Source organism: Monodelphis domestica, chromosome 3, assembly GCF_027887165.1.
Source record: "Monodelphis domestica isolate mMonDom1 chromosome 3, mMonDom1.pri, whole genome shotgun sequence".
In the NCBI taxonomy this organism is placed as follows: domain Eukaryota; kingdom Metazoa; phylum Chordata; class Mammalia; order Didelphimorphia; family Didelphidae; genus Monodelphis; species Monodelphis domestica.
The window spans coordinates 138,381,294-138,406,120 of NC_077229.1; the positions used below are offsets into that span (position 1 = coordinate 138,381,294).

At 35.6% G+C, this 24,827-nt stretch overlaps 1 protein-coding gene across 23 annotated transcripts in view; it reads left to right on the top strand.

The window, feature by feature from the left end:
• The window catches only part of ZHX1 (zinc fingers and homeoboxes 1), a 58,744-nt gene that overhangs the window by 6,683 nt on the left and 27,234 nt on the right, over positions 1-24,827 (top strand). For 3 of the 23 annotated variants that reach the window (XM_056823129.1, XM_056823134.1, XM_056823128.1), the window contains exons 2-4: positions 338-454; positions 9,453-9,507; positions 15,765-18,718. In XM_056823129.1, coding sequence (XP_056679107.1) covers positions 15,969-18,713 — 2,745 coding nt within the window. In that variant the 5' untranslated portion in view covers positions 338-454; positions 9,453-9,507; positions 15,765-15,968 and the 3' untranslated portion in view covers positions 18,714-18,718. Of the gene's footprint in view, positions 1-337; positions 455-9,452; positions 9,508-14,846; positions 14,963-15,764; positions 23,676-24,827 lie in introns of those variants that run through there. The other 20 variants (XM_007488268.3, XM_056823121.1, XM_056823133.1 and 17 more) reach the window with 13 other exon arrangements.

The window sequence follows — 24,827 nt, forward strand, 5'->3', positions numbered from 1 at the left end:
TCAACTTTGAAAGTTTTAAAATAACTGCATGCCTACATGAATATCCACATTATAAAAAATGTCTTAATAGAAATTGTTTGGTGGCTTCATATCAAATTATTTATAATCTTATAAAATACATTTTTAAACAATGTGTACACATTATTCTCATGTTAGTTTTGGCTTTGTAGATTATTGTTCTGAGGTTTTCATGAGGAAATTTCAAAAATGTGTTTCTTTTTAACAAAAGCCAGGAACTCTTTTTGTAGAGTTTCACTAACTCCCATATATAACCTTACATGAACAAAAAGCATATTTGAAAAACATTAGGACCTAACTGTCTTTATTCTCTTTGCAGGAAAAGGTGCATGGCTACTTTGGTGTTCATAGTTAGTAATGGCTTGAGCTAAACTTCTCAAACTGGAAGGCATTCCCTAGTTCTTTGAAGGATAGAGTCCTGGAGAAAATATGGCAAGTATGTGTTCCTTGGTTTTGGAATGGGAATATTAGGTATTTAATATACTTAATTTGTACTCTAGGGAGATTAACGATACAGTTGATCAAATCTTTCAAAGTTCTTAAAGCAGTTATATAATTAAAAATACATAAAATTTTTATTTTCACAACTTTAAAAGCAATACAAGTGCTGGCTGTTTGATTTTAAAATAATTTTATCGTGCTTTAGTGTTACACATTAAAAACACTTTTAAAGTGAGAAAAGAGAATACTTTTTTAAGTTAGGGAGAAAAATCTCAACCTCTCAAAATAGCAAGAGTTCTAAATTAAACCTTATTATGGTTGTTTTATTTCTCTTATAGTTACCTAAATCAAAATATTTAATAAAGTATACAATCTTTTAAAAATTTAAATTTTGAAGCAAATTTTTATGTATAACTTTTTTCAGAATGTGACTTAATCCAACTTCTTTAGGAAGTATTGATTAATTAACTACTATAAACAATGCTATTCTGTATTTTTACAAAATACTACTGAAACTACAGTAATTTAGCAAATATTTATTAAGTTCCTTTTAATATGCAAAGCAGGAATTTGTTTAGTGGTTCACTTTCAACTTTTTCCTAATCTGAAAGAGTTCACTTCATTTGACTTTATTAATAGTTAGAACTTTTAACTTGAAAGTAATTAAACTTTAATACTTATGACCCTTGGTAAAGAATGTAAATGTTATGCTTTGAAATTTAGGAAATACTAATATATAGGTAAATTTTTTCTTTAAGCTCTTGTAAGTAATCTGGGTTAGACCTGGAATAGAACTTTTGTGTCATACTTTCTGTGGTAGAATTAACACCCCTTCTTGAAAAAAGCAGGGAAATTTTATTTTTATTACAAATTTTACAGTCACACTCAGACCTATCATACTGATCCATGGTTTTTAATAGTGGTAAAAATTTTCATTCCTAGTATTAATATTTCACTATATATATTATTACTTTAATAATAGTGTGGACATACAAGTATGTATACATATACTCATATAGTTTTAACAACATATATATCTAAACACACATATATGTGCATACATATACATGTATGAACTGTATCATGTGTTAGATAGTATATTAGAGATTTAAGAGGTCCCTATGATTGCAATCCCTCTAAAGAAAGAGTTCAGAGAGTGCAAAGGTAGTTTTGCCTTTCTTTTAGTTTGCTACTCACATCTAATAAAATTATTATCACCTTCACAGTGTTGTGGGATTAGGGACAATACTGTACCCAAGACCATCAAAAATCTGGGTGACTAGGTTAAGTATCTTACATTTTCCCATGTTTTGTCCTGTGAGGTACATACAAGTGGAATGTACCTATAAGAAAAGAAGGTACTTTGATGTGGAGGGAAAGAGGGCTCAATTAAGAGTCTAAGAACCTGGTTAAATTGTGGACCTCATTTTCTCCAAGTTTAAAAATACCATGGTTTTGCAAGAGACTCTAAGATCCTTTCTAATTATAAATCTTTAACGCAGAAGGAAAATATTTGATTTATCACTTATTTATATGGGTATTGGATGTGGGATTTTGTTTTTTAAAAGATTATTACAAAAATGAATAATATGGAAATAGGTACTGAGTGATAATACATATATAACCCAGTGGAATAGCTTGTTGGCTCTGGGAGGGGGAGGAGGGGAAGAACATGAATCATATAACCATGGAAAAATACAAAATTTAAAAAAAATTTTAAAAATTACTCTAAATCTATAATCTAAGATGGTTTCCCCTTCGGAGTAAGGAAGGCTTCAGGTCTTTACCTAATGAGATCAGATGAGTTTGGCTGAAATTATCCTGTTGCTGTAGGATAATACTACCAGTCACACCATGGTAAAATCATCGCAACAGGCAAGGTAAACCAGGTTGAGAGTAACTGACAGATCTCAGACTTGTTATATTAAGGGGTTCTATATCCCAAGCATGTGAAGACTTCCCCTGACAGAATAGGTGAATGAGAACAATTTGTTCCAGTGGCCTAAACAGGTGCTATGGAGCACTTAGAGCTTGGTCAGACATTGAAGATGAGGTCATCTGCTGCATCCCAGACCATCGCCAGTTGTCTTAATTTTTGTCTTGCTACTGGACTGAGATGACTGGAAGAAAGAATGAAACTGATAACTTCATGCAACAATGCCTCACATAAATCCAGTTTGTGTTCGAGTCAAGACATCATCCTGTGATTGGTCCTCTTTAAAACAAAACATAATCCTACTATCTCTTACTATGGTAGGGTGAGTATAGTGTTCTTGATTCTTAGAATTGTCTGGGTTAGGGACTCTCACTTAAGGGCCTCCAAGCTTGGGTTTTTGTGATAACATATCTGTTGCCCTGAGTTATAATGGATCTGGAAAACAGAAATCTTGGGAGAAAAATCATTGAGATTGAGTTCTATAACTGACTTAAGATATTTGGGGATGGATTATGGTTAGAAAATAGATTCTGAACTGCTTGAATGACTATACATGAAAATAGTGATTAAGGGATCAATGTGAACCTAGGGGAACATCTTTCATAGAGTGCAGTGGGGACTTATCTTTGGCTTTGTAGTATTCAATTTTTTTGTAACAAGCATCTATTAGGCACTTATTATGTGTCATGCACTAGGAATACAAAGAAAGGCAAAGCTTTTGCTTTCAAAGAGCTCACCTTCTAATGAGATTTACAACATGCAAAAATTTAGGTACATACAAATTATATGTAGAGTAGATAGAAAGTGACCTTAGGGGAAAGGAGTAGCAGAAGATACCCTAGAAAAGTTCACCTGAAGAAAGTGGGATTTGAATATAATCTGGAAGATAGACATGGAAGCTGATAGGTAGAGGTGAGGAAGTAGAGAATATTCCAGGCCTGAGGTCTAGCCAACAAAAGACATATAATTGGAAAAATGGAGTATTTTTGCAAGGAAGAGTAAATATACCAATGTAGTTGGATCATATATTTTTATAACTCTTGTAACTCTCTATTTACTGCTCATTCCATTTCTTGATAGTTTTAAATGTTAGGCAGTTTCGTCCTTATATCAAGCATATCTCATTTCTACAATTTCACCTATTGCTCCCAATGTTGCTTCCTGAGGTGAAGGAGAACATATCTAATCCTGACAAGTTTACATGAAAGCCCTTCAGATAACCCCTCACATGACCCATTGCTTGAGTCTTTTAGTCTTTAAGCAGATATGCCTCGTTCTTTCATTGTAAATTATGGGAGTAGAGATGGCATGCTTCAAATTTTCTGGGAGAGAGTTAACGTACTCGGTCAACACAGATATTCACAAACTAAAATGGTGGGCTGAATCTGATAATATGAATTTAGTAGCAGTAAATAGAAAGTTTATACTTATTAGGAAAATTACTACTTCAGCATAAAATGGGGAAGGAATGAGCTGAACAACAGTTCACATGAAAAAGATATGTTTGTTAGACTCTAAACTCGGCATATTATCAATGTGAAATGGCAGCCAAAAAAATTAAAATGATAACAGATTACATATTAATAGAAACATAATGTTCAGAACAAGAGAGATGGTAGTACACTTGCATTCTTTGCTAGTTGGACACTTTGGAGTACAACATCCAATTATGGGCACCATATTTTAGGAAAGACACTCCCTTGGAAACTAAAAGTTCTATCTAAAAGATCACTAGGGTAGAGAGAGGTCTTGGCACCATACAAAGATCATTTGAAAGAATTGGGTGTATTTGACTAAAGAATGGAAGATTTAGGCAGGAGGCAAGTGAGGGGTTATCTGAAGGGCTTTCATGTTGACAGGTTTAGATATTTTTTCCCCCTGGTCTCATAGGACAGCATTGTGAGCAACAGATGGGAGTTGTAGAAATGAGATATTATGCTTGATACAAGGAAGAAATTGCCTAACATTTAAAACTATCTGGAAATAAAATGAGCAGTAAGCACAGATAGTCTCCGTTACAAGGGGATTTCTTTTGGGGATGGAGATTATATGGTTTGTGTACTTACTGAACTATATGAACTCTTATAACCCTTTCCAAGGCTGAGATTCTGAGACTACTACTGAAAATTGAAATCTTCTGCGATAGTGCTTTCAGCATCAAATGACATTTTGATTTTAAGCAATACTTCTACACTGTATTTTCTGGGAGAACAAGAAGTAAGCATGATAAATTGTAGGACAATTAGAGAACCTGTTCCCTGTAGAGGGCATGTCAGGCCCCACCCTCCACTTCTACCATGAATGTAAATCAAAATAGGACAATAGTGAAATGCCTCTTGAACTTTAAGGGTCTTTTTGATTTGTCTGTGCAATGAAAATTGTTGAGGTATGAGGTAATAAGGTATGAGGGACTGGTAGCAGTAGGAACCCTCAGTCAAGTAGCTATAACACCCACTAAAATTCATGGGCAGCTTGGTGATACAGGCATAAAGCACTGGGCCTGGAATGAGAAAGACTATTAAAAAATATAAAGTGGATAGAGTAGTTTCCATTTAGGGATCCCCCTGAATACCCAGCTGTGATCTCCAAGTGTTCTAACCTCCAGTTAGTGAGAATGAAGCAGAATCACTTTTTCTCACTGGGCCAGTTGCACAAATGCCTTGGAAACAATTGATATATAAAATCAGTATCTCTTTTATTATATGAGGGGACACAAACTGAGGATCAGAACAAGGGGTCCCTAATGCTAAGGGATCAAGCTATTCACCCCACAATCTTCTACATGTCTTGCAAGAGGGAGCCTTTGAGTCTTCAGGCTAACTTACCAGCTCCCTATTTCTATCAAGGTTTTCCCAAAAGCTGACTAAGCTACCTATTTATGACCCTCAGTAGCTGGTTAGATTAGTTTACAAGCTGACTCTAAAACCTGTTATGATTTCTCTCAAATAAAGAAGTCCACCCCAGGGGTTCTAACTCCTGAGGTAAAACCTCAAAGCCAATCTGACAGGGTTTTTAGGTAAAAACCTAATGGAAAGCAGAGCAGGTATGATCAGATCTTTTTCTAGATGTTCCCCAGTCAAACAGAGCACCTCCAAATTTGATTTAGGGTTTTCTCCTCCACAGTCAGGTTAAGGTAGCTAAGCTCTGACAAGCCACCTTTCCTCTTCCCTTCCAGACAGGAAGAGCCTCCTCCAGGAAGTAATTCACTCTAGCAGTTGTCACTTTCAAACTCTTCCTTCTGCCTGCTAAAATCCTATCCCTTGAGTTCCTACTATATGCCTTAAAGACAACCTTCCACTTCTTTTAAATCTTATCCTATCTCTCTCCTTTTCTCATTACACTATAGAGTTTAGATCTGATCTCAGGATACTAGCTGTATGACCTGGGGCAGGTCACTTAACTCCTGCCTTCATAAAAGGCAGTAGAAGGAAATGGTAGACTTGCCAAGAAAACCCAGTAGACAGTTGGCCCATGGGGAGTCATGAAGAGTCTGGCCTGAATGAAAGAACAAAACAACTCAGGAACAGTGGGGGCAACTGGTAGCTCATTGGATTGAAAGCCATGCTTATAGTTGGGAGGTCCTAGGTTCAAATCTAGCCTCAGACACTTCCTGGCTATGTGACCCTGAGCAAGTCCCTTAACCCTCATTGCCTAACCCTTATTGCTCTTCTGCCTTAGAATCAGAACACAGTATTGATTCTAAGACAGAAGATAAGGGTTTAGGAAAACAACAACAACAGCAACTCAAGAACTGAAGAAGGTCCTTCCTGGTCATAGGAGATTCTGAGATCAGGGTGAATGTTGTGAGATGTATATAGCATTTATGAATTACTGAAAGGTGGTAGGTATATTATAAAGTCCAGTCACTTCTGAAAAGTTTTTTGGTCATTCTCTTGGAAAGTGCAAATTAGGTTTGTCACTATGGTCCAGCTTTTGTGAAAACCAAAATGTGCCTAAGTAAACCTGTAAGGACTAAGATCAGTGGCAATCGATACCAGACATGCTTATGTTTACCCTGAGGATTCTTTAGTCATAGTTTGAATTTACCATTATTGAGCAAAAACCCCACTATTCTCAAAGGTGACTTGAAAAGTTAGATTGTAGTCAGGAATTCTTTAAGAGGCTAGACCATTAAGTGAACATATTTTTTCCTTTGGGATCAAAGCCCCCAGAACCAAGTTGATTTCACCAAACCTGTAAGTTGCTTAGTAAACAGTTTTCTTTCTACTTCTTAATGGCATTGATTGTGTTTGGGCAGATTGTGTGTGTGTGTGTGTGTGTGTGTGTGTGTGTGTGTGTGTGTGTAATAGGAATTGTGTATGTTATTTTATGATATCCTTTAGTGCTGTTAAATTCTTTATGCTATTAAATGTTTTTATCAGTGATTTAAATTAAGGTCTGGATGGCATTTTCATCAAGCAGATAGCCCCAAGCTAAGACAGATGGTTAGCACATTAGTGCTAGAGCAGCAGAGTAGCTCAGTGGATTGAGAGCCAGACCTAGAGATGGGAGGTCCTAGGTTCAAATATGGCCTCAGACACTCCCTAACTGTGACTCTGGGCAAGTCACTTGACCCCCATTGCCTAGCCCTTGCCACTCTTCTGCCTTGGAGCCAATACACGGTATTGATTCCAAGACGGAAGGTAAGGGTTAAAAAAAAAAAAAGATCTTGACTAGCTAAAACATTGGGCAAAATCTAATAAGATAAACTTCATTTGGGATAAATGTAATGTTTTGCTCTTACATATAAAAAATCCATTTTAGAAGGGCAGAATGGGAAAAGTGTGTTTAAATATCAGTTACAAAGGAAGATCAGAGGTTTTAGTTGACAAGATTATCAAATCAAAAGTCTTATATGGCATCAAAAAACTAATTTGATCTTGGACTGCATTAAGAAAAGCTTGGCTTCTAGGAATAAGGAAGTCCTGCTCTCTGCCCTGCTTGATCTTCATCTGGAGTATCAGTTTCAAACTTCACAGTATAAGGATATTGATAAACTATAGAGCAAGGAGAAAAACCAGGATAGTGAATGGCCTTAAGGCTCTGTCATATGAGGAAGGAGGGGTTGAAGGGACTGAGGATACTTATCTTTGGGAAGGAAAGACTTAGGAAGAACTTGATCACTGTTAACATATATATAGCGCTGTTACATAGATATAGGATTAGACTTGTTATTCTTTGCTCCTAGAAGGCAGAACCAAGGACAGAGGATTAAATTTTTCCATAGGCAAAATTAGCCTGGAATTCAGAGAAAACTTCTTAACAATTAGAGGTGACCCCAAAAGAAATGATCTATCTTTACCAATGTTGGGTGATTCTTCCTTGGAAGACTTGAAACAGAAGCAATATGAACACTTGTTTAGGTATATTGTCATAAGATTTCATTTTTGGGTATGGTTTGGATTAATGAGTTCCAAACTCTCAATTCGAAAACTATGAACTTGATATACAACGTCAAGTCAACTACATTTAATACCTTTTTTCTTTGAACAAGGTGACTCTTTCATTATCATATCTGGTAATGAGCTATATAGCCTCTATAGATTCAAGCATATCTAATGAGATTATATTTACCTCTTCACATTTAAATGTCTAGTTCTCTTTCAAAATAGAGCTATATAGCATAATGGTATATTGGCATATGAGGCATTATCGTTTGATTGACATCATTGTTTCCTATAGATTGCTGAACATGTCTACCTTTGTTTTTTCTACTTCATACTTATTGGTGTCTGGTATCTGGTTTATTGAGCTGCATCTGAGCATGATTTCCCCCTCTTCTTCCTGAATCCTCCTTTTTTGTTTGAAGTCTTAAACAGATTATCCAGTTTCTGGGCCCTTGTCAGATATATACAATTCCTGATCACTTTTGTATCATATGCCATGGTCCTAAAAGTAAAAAAAGTCTATTCTCTTAATACCATATCCTAATTTTTCTAAGATCCTTTTTCTTTTCTCTAAAATTTGCTTTTCCTTCTGTTTCTGTCTGACATTACCCTTCACCTAGACCAGTGTTTAAAACCTCAGCGTTACCTACAACTTCTGTCCTTTTATTTCTAAACATGTACCAAAACCTGTCAATTATGTACACAACCATCTTCCTTCATTTCCTATTATTATTTATTTATTTCTACATTATACATAAAGAGCCTCCCAATGGGTTTTCCTGACTCTGGTTTTATCTGCATCACTGATAGTAAAGCCAGACTAATTTTCTTTAGGCATAGATCTGCTCAATTAATCAAGTATTCATTAAGCATCTCTTATGTGCCAGCCATTGTATTTGGTTACAAAAAAGAGATAGTCCTGCCTTCTAGGAGCTCACATTATATCAGTTCATGTCACTCTTGTTCAGAAATATTAAGTGGCCTTTTACTTACTGAACAGACTTGAAATTTCTTTGCCTAGCATTTAAGACCTTTCACAGTCTGGAACTATATTACTTCCAACCCTCCATGCATTTTATACTCCAACTAAATTGGACTAGTCTTTAACCCCTGAACATGTTTTTTACTTTTCTGCCTTCTTGGCTTTGTTCATGTCATTCCTTATGCCTGGATTATTTTCCATTTTTCCCTTTGCCTTTTCAATTCTTACTGACTCCTCTAAAGCCTGACTGAAAATTCTTTCTTCCATAAAGCTTTCTTGATTTCCACCTTTTGATAACTTATTATAGCAGTTTTGTTCTCAACTCTCTCTAACATTCACATAATAGTAATAGTAGTAATATGATTATTTATGCTAATACCAAAAACTCACATTGATCTAGTACTTTAAGGTTTGCAAAGTGCTTTCTTTACAAACAGCCCTGTAATAACTATATAGTATAAATATTGCCCGTATAGAGAGGAAAGTAGATCTCCTAAGAAGTTAATTGGCAAGTAATACTTATGTATTATTGCTATCTATGTTTTAATAATGATAACTAGCATTTATATAGCATTTGTTTTTCCAAAATGCTTTAATATCTGTTTATTTCATTTGATCCTCAGAACAACCCTAGGAGGGAGGTGCTGTTAGCCCATTTTTCTTTTCTTTCTTTTTTGTTTTTTTACAGATGAAGAAATTGAGGCTCAGAGAGGTTCAGTGACTTGCCCACAATTACACAGCTAGTAAGTATCTGAGACAGAATTTGAACCCAAGTCTTCCTACCTCTAAACACATTGTATCCATTTAGCCACCTAGTAACACCTTATGATTTTTTAGATTATATATTTCATCAGGGCAAGAACTGTCTAAATTTAATATCATCATCTTCACTGCTTAGCTACAATTCTGTCTACATAGGCACTTAGTGTTTCTTAAGTAAATGAACTTTTAGATGATGAACATTGCCAAATAGGGTAGGATAAAAGTATAACTTATGGAATGTTAATTTGATCTGTGAAAATATGGAGGGGCAAAATTAACACAAAGCATAATTAATTTCATAAAACATTATTATAAATGACACATTCTTTTAAAAATTAATTTATTTTTTACATATTTTCCATGTTTACATGATTCATTCTCTTTCCCTCTCTTCTATACCCCCTCCCAGAGCTGACAAGCAGTTCTACTGGGTTGTACAAATGCTATTACTTGATGCATATTTCCATATTAATTGTTTTTGCTATAGAGCAATCTTTTGAAGCCAAAATCTCAATTCACATACCTATATATATATATGTTTCTATATATATATACATATATATATATATAAGTGATGTCATATGCTTTTCTTTTGTATTTCTACTCCCATAGTTCTTTCTCTAGATGTGGATAGCATTCCTTCTCATAAATCCTTCAGGAGTGTCCTGGATTACTGCATTGCTACTAGTAGTAAAGTCCATTACATTGGATAGTTCCACAATGTTTCACTTTCTGTGTACAGTGTTTTGGTTCTACTCATTTCACTTTGCATCAGTTCCTGAAGGTTCTTCCAGTTCATATGGAAATGCTTTATTTCATTATTCCTTACAGCACAATAGTATTCCATGACCATCAGATGTCACAGGTTGTTCAGCCATTCTGTAATCAAGGGACACTCCCTCATTTTCCAGTTTTTTGCCACCACAAAGAGCAAGGCTATGAATATTTTTGTACATTTTTCCTTATTATCTCTTTGTGGTACAAACCCTATAGTGGTATTCCTGGATCAAAGGTCAGGCAGTCTTTTAAAGCCCTTTGCACATAGTTCCAAATTGCCTTCCAGAATGGTTGGATTAATTCACAACTTTACCAACAATGCATTAGTGTCCCAATTTTGCTGCATCCCCACAAACTAAATGGCACATTCTTATGCAGTCAAAATTATATTGATAATAAAGGTTTAAGCTATGTATAGAGATCTGAAACTACATAATTTTTATAATGGCAATACCTGCTTCCCGTCCACCCACTCTAGAGACTGGGGCCTTTTTTGGTTGGTATATGTCATAAAGATAGCCACCAATACTTGATCTCAGCAGAGGTCTAGAGTAGGGAAGATGTCTATACTGTACTAGTTTATAGGTTTATAGATCCAGAGTAGGAAGGGATCTTCTTATAGCTATTTTAAAAAAAATTTAATGATACCTTTTGTTTTTTATGTCAGTCATTTCCCTTTATACTCTGCCCTCACTGTGTCTTTTTTTTTTCTTACAAAGACCAAAAAAAAAAGAAGAAGAAGAAAAGACAGTTAATGCAAAAGCAATCATCAGAGCAATTGTGTCTGAAGGCATATGCGGCATTTTGGTCCCCCTCTCTCTACATAGAGAAAGGAAGTGTGTTTTACATCTGTGTTCCAGGACCAGAGTTAAAATTTTCTGAGTTCAACTACTTGTTAGTACTGTTTTTGTATACAGTATTGCTCTCCTTATCTGTGTTGTTTTCTTGATGATTCCACTTTCTTTATTCTATATTAGTTAATACAAATTTGCCCATAACCTTGTCACATCCTTACAACTTTGTGCCTATTCCATCCACCCCTGCTTCTATAATTACTACCAATTTTCAGCTCTGTCATTTAGAGCCGTTCCCCAAGCCCTGTTGATACTGTACTGGAACCCTTGGGAGGAGGTAAGCATTTCATTCTCTCTCTTGTCTAGCTCTCTAGAAACTGGTAGAAAATATCAATCAGAAGAAATGACTACATTATCATTTCTTAGAGACATGTTTTTTTAGTTGAATTAAATTAAATTAAAATTTGAGATTTAAATACTCTGTGCCATACAATTGTTTATTCTCCTCTAAGAGAGAAGTAGGAAGGTAATATATTGAATAGAATGCTGGGACTAGAGTCAGGAAGACCTGAGTTCAAATTCAGTTTTAGACTTTAGCTATAAGACCCTGACCAAGTCATATAATCTTTGTATCTCAATTTTCTCATCTGTAAAATGAGGATAATAATAGTAGCTACCTCCCAGCCTTATTGTGAAGATCAAGTGAAATAATATTTGTAAAGGTCCTGGATTTTAATAGGTTCTTAATACATATTTATTATCCTCCTAAGTCATCCTATTTTCATATGTTCTTAACATACTCATTCAAACACTATTTATTAAGTGCTTATACTGTGTAAGATTAAATGTTAAATTCTGAGAAGACATGAAGAAAAAAACATGTTACCTGCTCTTAAGGAATTTATAATCTTAAGGATTGCTAGTAATTTTATAATTTCTAGGCTTTTCTAGAAGCTGGTGAAATTCAGAACATTATTGTAAGCTAATTGGTTATCTCATTCATGATAAGCCACAAACTAGACAAAAGAAATACTATTGGGGACAGCTGGATAACTCAGTGGATTGAGAGCCAGGCCTAGAGATGGGAGGTCCTAGACTCAAATCTGGTCTCAGATATTTCCTAGCTATGTGATCCTAGGCAAGTCACTTAACCCCCTTTGCCTAGCCCTTACCACTCTTCCATCTTGGAACCAATACATAGTATTGATTATAATGAAGAAGGTAAGGGTTTAAAAAGAAAGAAATACTATCTATAGTCTATAGTAGGAAATGTTTGGGCCTACTCAACTGAAGGGATTTGCTTACTTTTGACCCTAGAAGCAAACAAAACTATTTTCTCTGTATTTAGTATTAGTAGATATAATAATGTGCCTTGTGATCCAGGGCCTTTCCCAAGGAAGACTCATATGTACCAGGTTCAGTCCTGGAGGCCTGACTCCAGAGGTCAGGTTCTCCCCTTGGCTGGAGCCCTACTTTAATTCTTTTGCTATAGTGTCCTCCTGTTGACAATCTGCTTTTTCTCTAAGGACTCTGTTAAGGAAATCTCCCTCTGGGCAGCCTGAACCACCCCTTTCAAACTCACAAGATTAGAACTTTCTATTTCGGATTTACCCCATGAGGTAGCCCCAAGACTGGAAAACTCTGTTATCATGATTGCTAGTCTTTCTGTCCTGTGCTCAGAAGAGGAAGCAGGCTAAAGAAGGCATCCAGGTCCTGTAGGTCTAAGGATATCAGTTTTAGGGAATAGGGGAAGATGGGAGAAAACTCTCTGCCTTCTTGCTGTACTCTAGAAAACTCTCTGCCTTCTTGCTGTACTTTTCTTCTGTCTAGAAGTTTAAGGGGGAAAAGGGCTAGATAGCTCCCTCATTATAAATCCTAAGGATGGTTCCTCCAACAAGAGTCTGGTTTCTTGGACTTTGGTCGTTCAATCAAAAGGGGCAACTCCAGTCACTGGGAACCAATCAGAAACATCTTTTTCACTTCTTAGCAATAGGGATTAGAGAGTATGTCTTTTAGCAAGTGGTTCCAGTGCATTTCTAGCTTCTTCAGAGGTCCTTTTGATAAAGACCTCGTGTCCTATGGTCTCACATGCTGATTGGGTTAATCAGAGCCTTCCTTGAGTAATCTCCATTGTGTCAACTTTTAGTACAATATCTCCTGTAATTCTCACTTCACATTTTTGAGTTATTTTAATAAATTGTATGTTATAGCTCATTATAATGACTAAAATTATAACTAAAAACTCACTGATGAAAATATTTCCATTTTCCATGATTTTAGTAAATGACTCACTAGGACTGCATATCTTCGAACATTTAAATTCTCATATAAATAATTTAGTGGGCCTGCTTTCTCCCCAAATCTTTCATTATTGATTTGTGTTTGGAGTACAAGACTCTTCATAGCTCAGCCCTCCCTACCTTTCCAGTCTTTTTACACCTTGACCCACTTTCTCTCATTCACCTTTCAATGTACTTTTCAGTCTAATGACATTGACCTCCTTGCTGTTCTCCATACAAGACACTCCATCTCTTGGCCCTGGGCTTTTTTTCTGATTGTCCTTCATACCTAGAATCTGCTTTATCTCTGTCTCATGGCTTCCCTGGTTTCCTTCCAGTCTCAGCTAAAATCCTACTTTGTACAAGAAGCTTTTCCCAGCCCTTCTTTGGTCTAGTGTCTTCCTTCTGTTGATTATTTCTTTTTTATCCTGTATATGGTATATTTGTACATATTTATTTACATATTATCCCCCCATTGAACTGGAAGCACCTTGGGAGTGGGGACTTTTTCGCCTTTCTTTGTATCTCAAGAGTTTGGCACTTAATCCAATCCTTATTGAAGCCCTGCATTGCCATCTCAGCCATTGAACCTTCTTGTTGGTTTCTTCCGCCTGTTCCGCCGAAAGTCTTCACATGCTGGGTGAGCAAAGCCCTGGTTCACCAGGAGTCGACGACCCTATGGCTACCCTCACAAGGTTTAGCTGGTCTGTCGAAGCCGTTGCCCGGGGTGTGGCCGCTGCTGCATGCTAGCAGCTACTGGGAGCCACAAGTGAGAGCTGGGTGTCAGGAGGGGGTCAGAGGCTGGAGAGCTGCCCTAGAAGGGCACAACAAGCCCTCCATACCAAATATATTACTCCTCCCAGAGCACCCCATACATCCCATACACTGTGGAGTGCTTAGGGCGTGTTGGAGCACAAAGGACAACTTGGCCATCCAGTGCAGCTGAGGAAGTCTCCAAGTGTAACGACTTTTCGTGCCACTGGACCCAGGCTTCCAATGCCAAGAGAGTGGGACAGTCTCTGTGCATCTACTTTTCCACTTAAATCTTCACACACAAGTGTCTTTGTGCACAAAAACGCACAAAGACAATCGTCATCCTCGGTTACTGAGAGACTACTACTATACTATTGAAGCCCTTCTGGGTGCTTCTTGACTGATTGAATTTTTCCCATTTTTCCCTTTGTTTTAATTTACCTTTCCTGTCAACAGATATCTCTTGGCTTGGGTAATGATCTGTAAGCAAAGATGTTGAGAGGTATGGAGCCCTAACTAGGAAATGAGATGGTCCCTAAAAAGGGTTCTACAGATTCACAGAATTTTATTGTTGGAAACAATGTTGGCCAAACAAAGAATCCCTACTACAATATTCTGACATATGCTCATTTAACTTTTGCTTGAAGATATCCAATGAGTTATATCCATTGCTTCTAGAGTAAACCTGCTCTATTTCTGGACATCTCTAATTATTAGGAAACCTGACACCTGATGTTAAACCAAAATTTGCTTTTTTTGCAACTTCTACCTCTTGGCCCTGGCTCTTCCAAGCAGAACAAATCTAACCCATCTTCCACAGCACAAACCTTCAGGTATTTGCAGATACTTTTATACGATACCTAACACATAGAAAGCACTATATTGGTGATAGCAATTATTCTTATACTGTCACTTCCTCAGGCTAAACATCCCTGGTTCCCTCAACCAATCCCTATGTGACTAAGACTCAAAGACCATTTGGATGTTCTTTAGCTCATCATTGTTCATATAGTATTGTGTTGGGCATTATTGGGGGGTGGGGGGCGAATCTTCAGTATGGTCATTATAAACATCTTTGTTTTCTGCTGTGATCCACTTTAGATCCTTTCAAGGTATGGAGGAGCCATTTGTCCCTATGTTTAATGACCTTAGATTCTGTCTTCTGAGTTGTCTAGTTTGTTTTTTTTTGCCTTTTTTTTAACTCTTTTTGTCTCACAGTCAAGTATAGTTTCTTTTCTATCTGTGTGCCTGGCTATTCCCTAGCCCTTTTTAACTGTTGTTTGGTCTAGGAAGACAGTTTACTCTAATTTTTACAAAATTCTGGCAAATTTGATAAATGGACTGTGAATGAGGGCCCAAGTATTCTCTCCTAAAGAAAGTACATCAGCTTTAATGCATTGTATAAACTTTGGGATAATCATTTTGCCTAATTATTTTCTTAAGGGATTAAATTTGAATATATAAGTACTTGTGTATCACTGCAAACCTTGAAGTACTATGTAATTATCAGCTAATATGAACATGATTACTAATAATTTCTGATTTTTATGTTTTATAAATGATTTCTATAATGTTACTGTATTTTATTTAAAAAGTCATAATCATTCACTGTAAAACTTGTGTTTTTTTATATAGGTGATTGGATGTTTGCTTCAAAAATTCAGCAATACAGCTTTGCAACTACCAACTACAAGTTCTTCTCTTGATTGCACTATGAAAAAGCTGCAGATGGGATGGACTCACAGAACCAAAAGCCATTTCTTTCAAATGAAGATAACTGAAGGAATTTGATCTTCATTGCTTTCTAATCACAGTTGTGATTTTCCTCACAAAAATAGAATGGCAAGCAAAAGAAAATCAACAACTCCTTGCATGGTCCTTGCCAGTGAACAGGATCCGGACCTAGAATTGATATCAGACTTGGATGAAGGTCCCCCTGTACTTACACCAATAGAAAATGCAGCAGCAGAAAGTATCTCAAGTGATGAAGATGTTCAAGAGCTTGTAGATTCTGACAATCAACAAAATAAAAAAGTTGAAGGTGGCTATGAATGTAAATATTGTACTTTTCAAACTCCAGATCTTAATATGTTTACCTTTCATGTAGATTCAGAGCATCCCAATGTAGTGTTAAATTCATCCTATGTTTGTGTTGAATGCAATTTTCTTACCAAAAGATATGATGCGCTTTCTGAACATAATTTGAAATATCATCCTGGAGAAGAAAATTTTAAGCTGACTATGGTGAAACGAAATAATCAGACAATCTTTGAGCAAACAATTAATGATCTGACTTTTGATGGTAGTTTTGTTAAAGAAGAGAATTCAGATCAGATAGAATCTATAGAAACTCCCTCATCAGGGATTTCTATCAGCAAAACTCCTATAATGAAAATGATGAAAAATAAAGTAGAGAATAAACGGATTGCAGTTTTCCATAACTCTGAAGACATTCCAGAAGAAAAAGAGAATGAAACTAAATCAGGTCATGAAGAAGTAGTTAAAAATCCAACTTCATCAGCATCTGAGTCTAATACAAGTACTTCTGTTGTAAATAGTATACATCCAAATACTACAAACACTGTAGTTACCCCAGCAACAGTTCTTCAACCTGGGTTAGCACAGGTGATAACAGCAGCTGTATCGGCTCAACAGAATTCTAACTTGATTCCTAAAGTTTTAATCCCTCTTAACAGCATTCCTACCTATAATGCTGCTTTGGACAACAATCCCCTTTTGCTCAACACCTATAATAAATTCCCTTATCCAACAATGTCTGAAATTACAGTTCTATCTGCTCAAGCAAAATATACAGAGGAACAGATCAAGATATGGTTTTCAGCCCAACGCCTAAAACATGGTGTTAGTTGGACTCCAGAAGAAGTAGAGGAAGCAAGGAGAAAACAATTCAATGGCACAGTACATACTGTACCACAAACCATAACAGTGATTCCTACACATATTTCAGCAGCTAGTAATGGTTTACCTTCCATTTTACAGACATGCCAAATAGTTGGCCAGCCAGGTCTAGTCCTTACACAAGTAGCTGGCACTAATCAATTGCCAGTAACGACACCTATAGCTTTGACAGTTGCAGGGGTTCCAAATCAGACTCATATGCAGAAAAGTCAGGTGCACAGTGCTCAGCCTACTGCAGAAACAAAGCCAGTAGCTGCAACTCCAGCTCCAGCCCCAGCCCCAGCCCCAGCCCCAGCCCCAGCCCCAGCTCCAGCTCCAGCTCCAGCTCCAGCTCCAACGCCAGCCCCAGCCCCAGCTCCAACCCCAGCTCCAACCCCAGCTCCAGCTTCTCAGTTAATAAAGCACGAAACTGCATTAGTGAATCCCGATTCATTTGGTATCCGGGCAAAAAAGACAAAAGAACAGCTGGCAGAATTAAAAGTTAGCTACCTTAAAAATCAATTTCCTCATGACTCTGAGGTGATCCGGCTTATGAAAATAACTGGCTTGACTAAAGGTGAGATCAAAAAATGGTTTAGTGACACAAGATATAACCAGAGAAATTCTAAGAGTAATCAGTGTATCCATCTCAACAGTGAAGCTTGTACCCCTATTGTTATAGACTCTAGTGATGAGACTGCAGAATCCCCAACTATTGTCACTCCACAGCCTAAGCAGCCAGGGAATTCTTTCCCTGATTTTACTCCGCAAAAATTTAAAGAGAAAACTTCAGAGCAGCTGCGTGTCCTCCAAGCAAGTTTCCTCACTAATCCTATACTTACTGATGAAGAGTTAAACAGGTTAAGAGCACAAACCAAACTTACTAGAAGAGAAATTGATGTCTGGTTTACAGAGAGAAAGAAATCCAAAACTTCAAAGGAAGAGAAAACAGAAATAGATGAAAGCAATGCAGGCAGTTCCAAAGAAGAACCTGGAGAAGCTTCTCCTCAAGAAGAATCTGGAGCATCTAAGTTAGTGACCACCACAAATAAAGTGTGTAAAAAGTCACCAGAGCAGTTGCACATACTTAAAAGTGCATTTGTTCGGACACAATGGCCATCACCAGAAGAATATGACAAGCTGGCTGAGGAAAGTGGGCTTGCTAGGACAGATATTGTTAGTTGGTTTGGAGATACACGATATGCTTGGAAAAATGGTAATTTAAAATGGTACTATTACTATCAGAGTGCCAGTTCAAATAGTATGAATGGACAGGCTTCCTTTAGGAGAAGAGGAAGAGGAAGACCAAAGGGGAGGGGAAGGGGAAGACCCCGTGGGCGGCCTAGAGGAAGCAAAAGACTAAACAACTGGGACCGTATACCATCACTCATAAAATTTAAAACTGGAACTGCAATACTTAAGGATTATTACATGAAGCACAAATTTCTTAATGAGCAAGACCTTGATGAACTTGTTGCCAAATCACATATGGGTTATGAGCAGGTCAGAGAGTGGTTTGCAGAAAGACAAAGAAGATCTGAGTTAGGAATAGAGCTATTTGAGGAGAATGAAGATGATGATGAGATAATAGATGATCAGGAAGAGGATGATGAAGAAACAGATGATAGTGATACCTGGGAACCCCCACGACATGTTAAGCGGAAACTCTCTAAGTCAGATGATTAAAAAATGTAAGTTTTTTTTACATGTGTACGCACATTTCATCTATATACATTTGAAAATGTCACTTCATTAAATGACTTTCAGATATAATAGCTTCTAGGGTTACTTTTCCTTCATCAAATAAAAAGACCAGATTCTACTAGCATGGCCAACAAATAGTTTGTTCCCAAATCAGCTAAAAAGCCCGTTTTGCTGTTATACCGAGACTAAGCATTTTATATTCTATCCACAATTAATGGTCCCCAGTATCATTCAATTGCATATATGATTCAAAGTACATCTCTCTTTTCTCACTGAGTATTATATGTAAATGTATTTTAATTGTTTTATATTTTTAACCACTTCTTTGGGGAAAGGGACTTGAAAAAAACTAGAATTACTAAAATGTGTTTCTTTTTTTTTCAACCCATCCTTTACTAAAGCTTGATTTTTTGCCTATTTAAGGAAAGAATTCAAAAATTAAAATGAAAAAGAAGGGGAAATGAATATAGCCAAAGGAAAGAATAACTGCAGGAGTGAGGATTGCTCAGTTTTAGGAAACTAGGCGAAAATTGGTATTTGCTTATTTTTTTTCTCATTGTGTTTCAAGTTTTACTGAATTCCAACTGTTGCTCCCCCTGCACACTAAACTTATTAGCCTTTTAGTTAGGAATATAAGATGCTTCATTTAATAAGTGTAGTCATTATTCAATTTAAATCCAAGAGACCTTATTTTAGTTCATTTCAGGATTCGTATCTGGTCAGGCAATTGTTTTGTTTTTTATATCTCTTTTTGAAAGCTAAAGATGAGTTGATTATAGCTTGTCCTTGGTGTTTTGGAGATCAAGTACTTATAATCGACACTCAAGAATACAAAGCTAAGAGTATCTTATCATAAAAATAGCTCACACTTTACGTAGTGTGTGGCAGTTCATCATACTTTTCTTATGAAGATCCTGGAAGGTAAAGGGCTAATTGTTATTCCCATATTGCAGATGAGATCAAAACTTACAAGTGTTGAATCACTTGGGAGTCTATATACTTGTCAGAGGGGAAACTTGGATCAGCTTTTTGGCTCCAGTGCTTTTCTTTTTCCATCTTACCTCCAAAAATGAAGGTTTGCCTATTCTGTGAGGTCCCAGGACCTCAGAGAATGAAATATCCCTAGCCTGGTAAAACTTTTCATTTTTTTAAAGTCTAGTTGTAATTCCTCTGAAAATTTAGTTCATGTTAGAAATGTAGATTCTTAAAGGTTGTTGTTGGCAATATTCATTCATATAGCTATATTAGGTTATTAGATGTTCTGTTTTTCTTGTAATGTTTTGAAACATTTTGCTTATTTCCAAGATAGAAATGCAATTAAAAATAATGCAACAGTCATAAAATATGTTGGTATGTTAGTACTGAGAAATACGGTTGAGTATTCACACAAAGTAGCATTATGCTGTCTGAAAACATTGTAATGTTCTCAAAATGAAGTAGGGGAGGGGAAAAGGGCCTTTTTTCAGTATTTTGCACATGATACATACATACATAGTTCTCTCTTGACTTAATCTATTCTCTGCCATTCTTCAACCTATAACTTTCTTCTCTTTATTTATTTGTGCTTTTCATATTTCTATTCCTAGATTCATAAGCATTTTCTCAACAATTACTGTCTAGTCCCTTTTCTAGCTTTTAAAAATTAATATAATCATGAAAACAGATGGGAACTAAAAATACAACTATTTTATTAAACAGAATAAACTTAATTTCTGTTTATGAAGCATAACATAAGCATTATTTTTTTCTATTAATTTTTTTAATTTTAAAATTTTTGCATGATTCCATGATTCATGATTTCACCTTCCCCTCAGCCCCCCCTGCCTTCCGGAGTTGACAAGCAATTCCACTGGGTTATACATATACATATTATCACTTGAACCTATTTCCATATTATTCTTTTAAAAAAAAAATCCTTACTTTCCACCTTAGAATCAATACTATGTATTGGTTCTAAGGCAGAAGAGCGGTAAGGGCTAGGCAGTTGGGAGTTAAGTGACTTGCCCAGGGTCACACAGCTAGGAAGTGTCAGAGACCAGATTTGAACCCAGGTCTTCCCATCTCTAGGCCTGGCTCTCAATCTACTGAGCTACCCAGCTGCCCAATCCATATTATTCATTTTTGTAAAAGAGTAATCTTTTAAAACTAATCAAATGTTTTCTTCTGGATTTCTACTCCCATACTTCTTTCTCTAGATGCAGATAGCATTCTTTCTCTTAAGTCCCACAAAATTGTCCTGTATCATTGAATTGCTAGTAGTAGCAAAGTCAATTACCTTTGATCATCCAACATAACCATTCTAAGTCATAGCTTAAACATTTTAGATAGATTAATCCTAAAATTTCTTTTGCCCTTTTATAGTCTCAGAAATATTTAAACCATCCTTCTTCTGATCCAGATGCACAAAATGCTTTTAACAGCCCACTCCAATTATTTCTAAAAAAAAAAAAAAGAGAGAGAGAGAAAATACATATGCAGCCAAAATAAATCAACAGAATTGCTGCTGTGATGATTTCTTTATCTCAGACCCTCATGTGCTTTTTTGGAAGTGGTTGAAATCTAGTAAAAACACGAAACTCTTTGCACTGTTGTAAATTTTAATATTACTTTAACAAGTTTGCATGGGCAGTATTTATGCTAAATAAAATAATACTATTTCTGTTCAGAAAATTCCCATGATAACACTATAGTTTTTTTAAAAAGAAAACTCATGTATATTGTATGTGCATTTGTGTGCCATGTACATAGGGATACCTTTCTTCTAAAATAAATCCGGATTTATAAAACATACATTATAAGAGAATTTTTCACTTTACAAAAGAATGTATCACAATTTTGTTTCAAATAGCAACTCAGTAAAAATATGGGCTAATCTTACCAGATGGCATAAAGGAAAGTATACTTGTATATATCTACACACACACACACACACAAACACACACACACACACACATATTGTCCTTGCAGATAAAAGAATACAAGCCCCTATGCCCTACAACACCCCCTCTAATTATATATATACACACATTTATATGTCATAAAGCATGTAAATAAAGCCTACTTTTTAAAAACTATCCTCTTTGATAAATTATTAGAGACCCTACTCACATAAGTAAAATTTATTATATACAAGGCTTATACAATTTATATCTATGATAATTATACCTGAAGTTCAATGCATTTTATAAACCGTGGGCAGCAGATGCTTTTATGAATAACCAGAAAGGATAAAGGATGTATTCACAATTAGTTAACTTTTCCTGTAGTTATTATGTCTAACGTGCTTTAAGAAAAATTCAGACATGGTTTTGACTAACATTTTTTTTCTTGACTTTTTCAGTCTTATGTTTTTCTTTTATAGTTACCTACAGTGGTGAAGGGGACTCAATTCTTGAATTCAAGAAATCTGATTTACTGTGAATGGGCTTAATCTTTAATGAAACTGAGAATATTTTTGGACATATACACATTCTCATAACATAGGATTGAATACTCGAAAGGAATGGAACTTAGTGTTGTGCCAAAGTTAAACTACTGCAGTTGGTGGAAATTCTGCACTGTAAATAGAACACTGATTAAAAGACAACTTGTAAAAATTCAGATTTTAATACAGTACATTTTTATTCTGATATGGGATGGAAACATTCTGTTATTTAGGCTTTTTTGAGGGAATTAAGTGACCACTAGATTTTGTCCTCTTATAATTTTGTCCAGCTTAATACTGTATGTTCTGGTAAGATGGGCTTTATTGCCTGTGTTCTCTGATATGTGATTAAGCTTATAGCTTTGAGTGACCAAACATTTTACAGAGTAAAAGTTCTTAGAAACAGTTTAAAAAATGACTGATTTATTTCTGTGTCTTATTTATCAGGCCCTGCACTAATGTTGAAAGTTGTGCATGTGCTTGTACAACTTATATGTAAACGAAAATGCATCATATTTATACATTTTGGAACCCTAAGCTACAGGGCCTATGTCATTGGCTTTTTCAAGTTGAAGACATCACTTGGATGCTACTATTAATATCTGTAATACTTCTGTTTATATTTTAATTAAAGGCTGATTTTGCTTTTCATTAAACTGAAGAAAACGATGTACTGAATATGGAAAAAGGCTGGCATACGCATTTACAAAAAGAATCTCTGAAATAAACTTTGTACCAAAAATGTGAAAAAGAATATGTAGTAAATATATGCTTAATGAGTGTTCTTAACAATATTGTAAACTAGTGTACAGAAAACGCATCAGTCCAGAATTTTCTAGAATCCCAAATTCTACCTTGTATAACAAATTTAATAGCTATAGGGAAAAATTCCTAAAGTAATAAGTATAATTAGCCATTTAAAAGCTAGATTTTGCTCACAAATTATTGTAGTATTAACAACTATTTTGCTATACCAAGAGACTAAAAGTTCTTATTAACTTATTTGTAAAGACTGGTGCTGTTCATTTCTATTTAGGGGAAAGACTTTTGTTTGTGATTATATTTTAAAAAATGTGCTGTCTTCATAGAAGAAAAATTCAGTTGAGTTTTTTGATAGTAAAATGCTTTTGAGTGACCAGATCTAGTGGGCTTTGCTAGTTTGTTTCACCTAATTTAATGAAAGATGAATATTAAGCTTTTGATTTTTACCTAAACATTTGTCAACTAAGAGAAAGTTATGGAAGAGCTTTGGATATGCATGCTGCTTTCATTTTTATAAATGGTTATTTTTTATTTTTTAAATACAGCTTTATAAGTATTTCCCAAATACTACAATTTAGCTGGTCTATTCACTACAGACAGCTGGCTTTGTGAATGGCTTTTTTCATACTACTGTTAACTTTTATTTTTACAATGTAAAGACTGCAGCAATTTAATGCACTATTTTTTTTCACTTTTTTAATAACTTCATAGAGCACTCTGTACACTGTAATAATTAAATTGCTCCTTTTTTAACCTTTGCTAAATGTAGTCTGAGTTCTGTTTGACAGTAGGTTTTAAAAAAATGTTTTCAGTTGCTGCAATAAGTTGTGCTTCAACTATTGTAAAATTAAGCCTTTGAACATATTTGTTGTGTTTCCATTTCAGTAATATTAACTCTACATAGTTGTAAATAATTACTAGTTATTTTTCCAGACCCGTGTCCTTTGCAGCCTCAGCATTTGATATTGCTCTGTTTGCTACCTTTTAACAATTATTTGACAGAGCAAAAGAAAAGACACTTAGCTGAAATATGTCTGCATACATAACAAAAGTTAGCAGTCAGTAGTTTTCAGTGATTTTCTTTCCCATTTTCTCCAGCCAAAAATTTAAAAAGAAAGCAAAATCCTTTATTATCCTAAAATTTGAATGATACTTTGTAGTTAAGTGTCCAAAGGTAATTTAGTGGAGAGTTTTGTTTGGTTTTTTTTCCTGAAAGGGGAAAGTATTGGTCCCAGAGGTCAGTACTAGAAGCAATGAGAAGTTAGGAGGCAGATTTAGGCAAAATGTAAGAAAATAAAACTTTCTAATAACTCAAACTGTCAAAAATGAAATAGTTTGCTTCAAGGGACAGCAAATTCCCTCTCACTAAAAATGTCTACAATTGAAAATTAAATGCCCAGATGGGAATTTTGGTTTGGGGTACAGATTTAAAGTAAGTAGCCACTGATATTACTTCCAACTCTGAGATTCTATGAGTCTACTCAATTTCAGTGGTTGCATGTATTTTATTCTCTTCTGGTCAGCTAAGACTATTTATTCAGTTCAACAAATTGTAAAAACCCATGTGTGAGAGTTATAATGGCATAGTGAACAGAGAACCCAGGCTCAAACTCATGGAGATTTGGATTCAAGTTCCAACATATGCTGGCTCTATGTCCCTGGGCTAAATCATTTAACCTTCCTATAGCGCTAGGCAACTCACCCTGACTTGCACTGGTAGCTAAGGAGGTCTTCATTTAAGAATTCCCATTTATTGATCACTGGTGTCCAGTTTCTATCTTGAGGTGTAAAATGGTTCTCAAAAAAGTTTATCCTGACACTCATCTATGCTAACTCATCCAAATAACAATAGATTAAACTGAAAAGAGAACAGCCAATAGATGAAATATGGAATGGATTTATAAGCATTT